The sequence below is a fragment of the Gymnoscopelus braueri genome (genome assembly GCF_963280865.1).
Source record: "Gymnoscopelus braueri genome assembly, chromosome: 6".
In the NCBI taxonomy this organism is placed as follows: Eukaryota; Metazoa; Chordata; class Actinopteri; order Myctophiformes; family Myctophidae; genus Gymnoscopelus; species Gymnoscopelus braueri.
In genome coordinates, this window is record NC_137607.1 from 2,022,210 (window position 1) to 2,030,913 (window position 8,704).

Genomic DNA, 8,704 nt, shown 5'->3' on the forward strand with positions numbered 1-8,704 from the left:
CGTACATAAATGTAACATCCGTGGCCATGGGATAAGCACTTTATATTTGAAATATGAAAAATGGAGAAAGTGCAAACACCAGGTTGAAGTTCATCCATGACGGTCGTGACAGTTGCCCGTCGTGTATCCATGGCTATTACTCCCTCTAACATTTCCCGTGTTTTTAGTTTATTGAAATAATGTCATGCACATGTGTCCAGTGCATAGCCTACTGCAGGCCTTGTTGACTAGATTTAGAAGAGATTTTGAAGCTCTTCCTGCTGAAATGATCGATTATTTTTAAGGGGAAAAGCCGTCATTTATGCAAGTCAATGGGTGAGAAGCAGAGCTTGCCAGGCCTGGGTGTGACTAACTCGCACCACCAGTCACAGAGTGGAGTGGGTGGGGCTTAGCGAAGGGTCCATTGAGATGCTTTGGGGGCTCAAGTGGTTCATTGAAGCTGTGGTTGTCTGTTGATTTTATCATTATTATTTTTTTGTCCTCTACTAACCTCCTCTCCTCCAGAGGGCAGTGTGGCGGAGGGGTAAGGGGGAGGAGAGGGGTATCTCTCCTCCTCTTCCTCCTCTTCCTCCTCATCGACGGTCATCTCCCTGCTCATGAGGGGGGAGGAGGGAAGGGGGAGGACGAGGGGGGAGGAGTAACGAGGAGCGGCGTCCAGGATCAACTCTGGTTCATCATCATCATCATCATCATGATGATGACGAAGGTCCTCTGGTAGAATGGAGCCGTCACCGAAACCCTAACACACACACACACGCGCGCGCACACACACACACACACACACACACACACACACACACACACACACACACACACACACACACACACACACACACACACACACACACACACACACACACACACACACACACACACACACACACACACACACACACACACACACACACACACACACACACACACACACACACACACACACGTAAAATATTTATGTCCATATAAACATAAGTAAAATAATGCCTTGTACAAAGGACATAAACACTGCCAGTGCAGTCAGATAATGGGAAAACAGACCGTTACAACAGACAGTTGCATATAAGGCAGAACATTGTTACATACAACAGTGCTTGTTTATAAGCAACTCTGATTGCTGAAACCAGGCATATTGTCCAAACAGTTTTCCACACAATCATTGAGCACATCACTACATTAATGACGGTTGTTACGACAGGTGTGTTTGTTAAGTTACTATAAAACAACATTAGCACCTCCGTGTTCACACCACCACCACAGTTCACACACACACACACACACACACACACACACACACAGTGTGTAACAGCTGTCTAAGTTCCTTTGCAGTGATGCTGTTAATCAAGTGGACATGAAGCCATTGTCCTGATGGGACATTATGAGATCAGACGTATTAATGATAAAACACTTAGTGTGATTCAGTTCTGTTGGACCCACACTATGCACTTCACACTGTCTGGGAAGAGGAGGTGAGAGATGGAAGCATTAAAGAGGATGGAAGCATTAAAGAGGATGATGATGATAGCACTTCATCTAACATCTCCTCACTGTCCTGAAGACGAGTGCTACCATCAAACCAACCAACTCCATGTCTCTGCACAAGTTTGAATCAGTCTGTCAGTCAGTCAGTCTATCTCTAGACACTTTTAATGTAAAGAAAGAAACAGAATTTATGAACGGCCGATGAAAGAGTAAAGACATTTTTGAATAGCCAACGCTAAAATCTAAAATGACACAAATGCTTTCCTGGTTTTAATGGGTAAAAACAATAAATAAATACAAGTTAAATGTACTAAATAAAAAAAGATTAAGTCCTTCTCGACAGCCACTGCTGTTAAAACATATCTCCACTGCATGATATTATCACACATCGAATATGGTTTCACGAACTGGTCGTTTACGGATGACACAGTCCTAAAACCAATGGAACAACTTTTGAAGAGAGCCATCAAGGTCTTAGACATGAAACTAGTGTCCGACCGATATCGGTCGGACACCCGTGTTTTTAGTTTATTGAAATAATGTCATGCACATTTGTCCAGTGCATAGCCTACGATATATCGGTCACCGATATATCGGTTGACCGATATATCGGTACCCGATATGGCCTTATTTGGTTATATATCGTATCTGTGAAATTTCTCCCCGATATGAAAAAGAAAAAAAAGGTTTGCTCAAAAAGCACGTTGCTGGTGTAATGATATATTTTGTCCAGCAGAGCGCGCTGGGCTTGTAGATCTGCTACTTTCAGTACATACTCTACTACTCTACACAACAGCAAAACAAACAAAAACATCGTCGACCAAAGCAGCTTCAACCAGCGGGTACTTTTACCAGATGCGACGGTAAATTAGTTCAATCTGATGAATGGTTCAGCCCAAAACATGCCAGTATAAATAATTGTGGATTGTCCTATAATAATAATGATAGGCTGAGGTGAGGCTATTCACTTCTATTTTAGCGTCGTCATTTTGGCTTAGTTTGTTACGCCTCAAACAAAAACACCACCACCACAGCTGTAGTGTTAATTAATTAATTGGCTACAGCGGGTTTGCGTATTAAGTAAAAGTATCAATACTGTAATACAGAAATACTCTGTTACAAGTAAAAGTCCAGAATTAAAGAACAAAAGTTTTGGTATCAAAATGTAGGCTACTTAAAGCCTGCACGGGTCCAATTTTGGGAACCCGCGCTGCCCGTCAATAATCAGATCAGTAGACCGACCCGTCACCCGTGGCCGTGATTATTTCAAAATACGAACCAGAACCGCCCGCGTCCGCCCGTCAAATAATGGACCTGTTGTCCGCCCGTTTACCCGTGATTACATGCAGAGTAAAATGTAAATAGCCTACAGACAGTCACTCAATTTAAAAGTGTGTTGAAATGTGTTGAAAAAGATAGCAGCCTTCAACAATAGAGCTACATTCAGTGGTCAGGTTCGTTCAGAAATCAAGTGAAGACGGAGGAGCGAGCTTTAGTCGCGAACGCGCACATACGCACTACGCATGTGTCATTGTTTACGTCGTCAGATGGTTTTAATTTGAAGGTTTAACAGGATGTTCAATGTGTTTTAGTGAGTTCAGATAAGTGACCAGCGTGCTCCATGCAGTTGTGCTGTGTTACGTTACACAAGTGACGTTGTTTGGGCGGAGACAGTGCTCTCTGATTTTCACAATAAAATGTTACCTACCCGCGTTTAGTTCAGAACCGCCCGTCCCCGTACCCGTGAACTTATAAAAGTATACTTTACACCCATTTTCACCCGTCAAACGGTTGCAGGACTTAAAGTACAAAGTAGAAAGTACTACTCATTATGCAGAATGTCCTGTTTCACAAGTTTTCAAATGTATAAAAATCTTTGGAAAATAGCAGATCTAGCTTGTAGATCTGCTATTTTCAAATGGCTGAAATGTATATAGGGCTGAAGTGGTTCATGTGTTTTTACATTACATTACATTACATTACAGTCATTTAGCAGACGCTTTTATCCAAAGCGACTTACAATAAGTGTATTCAACATAGGTAGGGAACGAAAACTACTAATCACCAGAAGTCTTTAGTGCATTTTCTGCAAAAACAAGCAACCAAGAGTATACCTAGCGCTAAGGTAAAAGTGCAATATATCAGCTACCTATTTCCTTAAACAGATGAGACAAAATAGCTAAATCAAATGAGCATGAGCTAAAACAAATAAGTGTATCGACTAAACAAGATCCAATAAACAAACCAATAATCCAATAAACAATACAGCAATAGAAAACAAGCGTTCGTACAACTAGTTAACAACAAGTAGGTCAGGCAGAGAGGAAGGGTAGTGTTTCCTGAAGAGGTGAGTTTTCAGCCTGCGGCGAAATATGGGCAGTGACTCTGCTGTCCTAACATCAGTGGGAAGTTCATTCCACCACTGTGGGGCCAGAACAGAAAAGAGTCGTGACCGTGTGGATCGGCCAGAAGGACCCTTGAGTGACGAGGCAATCAGTCGCCCCGAGGTGGCCGACCGAAGTGGTCGGGCAGGGGTGTAGGCATCGACCATAGCCCGGAGGTAGGAAGGAGCTGTTCCTTTCACTGCCCTATAGGCTAGCACCAGGGTTTTGAACTGGATGCGAGCCGCTACGGGGAGCCAGTGTAGAGAGCGGAGAAGGATGGTTGTGTGGGAGAACTTGGGGCGGTTGAACACCAGGCGAGCCGCAGCTTTCTGAACAAGCTCCAGAGGTTTGATGGCAGATGCCGGAGCACCAGCAAGGAGGGAGTTGCAGTAGTCCAGGCGGGAGATGACGAGAGCCTGGATGAGCACCTGGGCTGCCTTCTCCGTGAGGAAGGGGCGAATCCTCCTGATGTTGTAGAGGAGGAATCTGCAGGACCTCGTCACTGATGCGATGTTTGCCGAGAACGTCAGTTGATCGTCCAGGGTCACACCCAGATTCTTCGCAGTCCGAGTTGAGGTCACCACAGCATTATCAATGGTGATGGCCATGTCTCGGTGCGGACAGCCCTTCCCCGGGAGGAACATCAGCTCGGTCTTGTCCAGGTTGTCCAAGTTTTGTTTATAATATTCTAAATCTTAATCTACAAAGTAACTAACTAAAGTTTTTAAATAATTGTAGTGGAGTAAAAATATAATATTTGCCTCTGAGATGTAGTAGAAGTAAAAGTGTTGAAAATTGGAAATACTCCATTGAAGTAAAAATACCTCAAAATAGTACTTAAAAATGTCTTAAGTACAGTACATTTTTAACACATTGTGTGCCAGAGGTTTATTAAAATAGGGTACATCTAGTGCCAGCATATCTTCCATCCACTTACGTTGATATGTTTCATGCTGTAGAAGCCCCGAGGCGGAAGTGCATGTAAACACAGCGTGCGTGCGAGACGGCGGAGGGTCCCAACTAACGCCTGGAACAATAATATTTCTAACGCGATCCTCCATTGCAGAGTGATCGCCGATCGAAAACGGCTCACTTCCACCACGTTAAAAAGAAATGGAGATATTAAGCTTTTAGTCAAGGAGTTAACATTGGAGCGGCCGACCGGAAGGATTTTTGACATGGATCCACATCCGGCCTCTCCTTCTTAGAGACTCCTTGGATGATCCCAAAGTTTCGTTAGAGCGCCCCGACGTGGAAAAATATATTTAAAAAAAAATGGGCCAAAAACTATCCGGACCGTTTATGGCACTCAATGTGTTAAATGTAAATGTAAAAAAGAAAAAAACAGAAAAGGCCTATTTTCATTCCAGCTAATAAAATTCACAATAATCGGTTGCATATCGGTTATCGGTGACCGATATAATCCATATCGGTCACAAAAATCCATATCGGTCGGACACTACATGAAGCCAACCTCATATCATCACTGTATCACTTTGTAAGTTCTGATAATGTTAAAGGCTATTCAAAAATAGCAGATCTACAAGCTCATGAAAAAATGTGGAATATGTGTGCAAATCTTCCTCTCTGCCTCTTCCTCTCTCGATCTCGATAAAGATCGAGATCGAGAGAGAGACATAGAGAGAGAGAGAGAGAGAGAGAGAGAGACATAGAGACAGAGTGTAGTGTTTCAGTTCATACAGAGGTGTAGATGTGATGGACGGCTGTCCTCTGAAAGTTAACGGACTGTGGACACATATGTATATGTGTGTGTGTGTGTGTGTGTGTGTGTGTGTGTGTGTGTGTGTGTGTGTGTGTGTGTGTGTGTGTGTGTGTGTGTGTGTGTGTGTGTGTGTATGTGGTCAGTTAAGACAGAGTGAAGCGCTCTGTGATCTCCTTTATGCCCCGCCCCCCTCCCCCCCGCCATCGTTGGCGTTCAGACTGCGTGACAAACGTCTGCGGCGTAACGGACTGAATATAAAACAGAGAGAGAGGAGGGGGGGGGGGGAGGGGGAGGGGCTACAGTACGGGACAGGACATACTTCAATTTAACCCATTAAGGCCGGGAACACATCTGTGTCATTTGTTTTTAGATTTCTTTGGGCTATTCAAAAAATAGCAGATCTACAAGCTCATAGCGCGGCGCCGAGTGCCGCACTATGAGTTTGTAGATCTGCTATTTTTAGTTTTTTATAGTGAACATTTTTTGCTAATCTTTTTTTATATTTTCTGAGCCAACATATTTAACTCAAATCTTCTGGGGGATTCTACAAATGTCTTCTAAACCTACAAATGTCTTCTAACCCTACAAATGTCTTCTAAACCTACAAATGTCTTCTAAACCTACAAATGTCTTCTAACCCTACAAATGTCTTCTAAACCTACAAATGTCTTCTAAACTTACAAATGTCTTCTAAACCTACAAATGTCTTCTAAACCTACAAATGTCTTCTAAACCTACAAATGTCTTATAAACCTACAAATGTCTTATAACCCTACAAATGTCTTCTAAACCTACAAATGTCTTCTAACCCTACAAATGTCTTCTAAACCTACAAATGTCTTCTAAACCTACAAATGTCTTCTAACCCTACAAATGTCTTCTAAACCTACAAATGTCTTCTAAACCTACAAATGTCTTATAAACCTACAAATGTCTTATAAACCTACAAATGTCTTATAACCCTACAAATGTCTTCTAAACCTACAAATGTCTTCTAACCCTACAAATGTCTTCTAAACCTACAAATGTCTTCTAAACCTACAAATGTCTTATAAACCTACAAATGTCTTATAAACCTACAAATGTCTTATAAACCTACAAATGTCTTCTAAACCTACAAATGTCTTCTAAACCTACAAATGTCTTCTAACCCTACAAATGTCTTATAAACCTACAAATGTCTTCTAAATCAGGTCAGAACAGGTTTTTCATGTTGCTGTAATGTCAGTGGTTCTCAAACGTGTCAAGGACCTCCTAAATGATTTGTATTTGGCCGTCAACCCCCCCGTCTGAAAGTATCATTGCTTCCCCCCCAAGAAGCAAAGATCTGAGTTACAAATGTTTTGCTTTAAAAAATGATGTATATTCAAAATGTTTGCAGAAATGTTCACGATTTTTCCACAAAAAATAGCAGATCTATAAGCTCATAGCGCGGCATTAGCTATTGTTGAATAGGCCAAAGTATAAAATAATGGTTTAAGTGTTTTAAACAGGTTTGAATGGGTTAATATGTTAGATGGACGTACAGTAGAGGAGGACACACTGTTTAAAGACATTAAAGAGGACATACAGTAGAGGAGGACACACTGTTTAAAGACATTAAAGAGGACATACAGTAGAGGACACACTGTTTAAAGACATTAAAGAGGACATACAGTAGAGGACACACTGTTTAAAGACATTAAAGAGGACATACAGTAGAGGACACACTGTTTAAAGACATTAAAGAGGACATACAGTAGAGGACACACTGTTTAAAGACATTAAAGAGGACATACAGTAGAGGACACTGTTTAAAGACATTAAAGAGGACATACAGTAGAGGACACACTGTTTAAAGACATTAAAGAGGACATACAGTAGAGGACACACTGTTTAAAGACATTAAAGAGGACATGTCTGCACTTTTCTCTCTGGACCCATTAGACACGCCTTCTAGTTGTCCACCAGGGGTGGAGAAAGTACTCAATTTGTTTACTTAAAGGATCTACACCATGAATTTAAAAAAAATATTTGATATTTAATATCATATGGTGTATGTCCCTCAAACCTTTTTCAAAAGGTTTGAGCCTAAATCATCACTCAGATATACTCATCCCAAGTCAATTGTCTCTGGCTTATACAGCACTTTCAGCTGCAATACCAAAACGTCCTCTTGGGCAGGGGGGGGCTACTGAGCAATTCTGTCTGTTAATAAAAAAATATATTAAAAAAATATATTAAAAAAAAAAAAAAAAAAGGAAACATTCTGCATAAAAAGAAGCATCTAAGAAAAATACAAAATCGAAAAAAAAACACTTTGAACATTTTTGAACAATTCCACCAAGTGTTTGAGGTGCCTGTTTCACCCACTTCCGGGGGGCGGAGCCAAAATCCGAGCCCGAAGTATTTGTTCGTAGACCCCCACTTAGGGGGGGTAGAAAAAGTTTCGGAGCGATTCGGGCACTTTTCATTTAACATTGGGTTTGCCATCATTAATGTTTGTGACATCAGAAACATTTCCATTCTGAGATCGCCTGTTCAGACACGCCCATTCTGGAAATCCATGAAATGAGAAGGAATGACTGAATTAAAAAAAAAAAACATTTCTTTGGGTACAAGAGACACTGGGGACACCAAAAAATACAAAAAACCAAGAAAAATGTGATTTTCATGGTGTAGACCCTTTAAGTAAACGTATCAATACTGCAGTGTAGAAATACTCTGTTACAAGTAAAAGTAAGGTATTCAAAATTGACTTGAGTAAAAGTACAAAAGTACTGGTTTCAAAATGTACTTAAAGTACCAAAAGTAAAAGTATTCATTGTGCAGAATGTCCCATTCACAAGTTTAAAACGTATAAAACGTTTAAAAAAACAGCAGATCTACAAGCTATGAGCTTGTAGATCTGCTATTTTAAAATGGACACAATGTATATAGGGCTGAAGTGGTTAATGTATGTTTTGTAATAATAATCTAAATCTACAAAGTAACTAGTAACTACAGTTTTCAAATAATTGTGGTGGAGGAAAAGTACAATATTTGCCTCTGAGATGTAGTGGAGTAGAAGAAGAAAAGTACTGAAAATTGGAAATACTCCAGTAAAGTAAAAGTACCTCAAAAGTGTACTTGAGTACACGCT

The 8,704-nt window shown here is 40.9% G+C and overlaps 1 protein-coding gene across 1 annotated transcript in view; it reads right to left on the minus strand.

Moving 5' to 3' along the window:
- Positions 1-8,704, minus strand: part of LOC308086395 (inaD-like protein) — a 155,880-nt gene that overhangs the window by 102,100 nt on the left and 45,076 nt on the right. Inside the window, 1 exon segment of the mRNA XM_080429915.1 lies at positions 491-739. Within this exon segment, the coding sequence (XP_080286041.1) occupies positions 491-739 (249 nt within the window).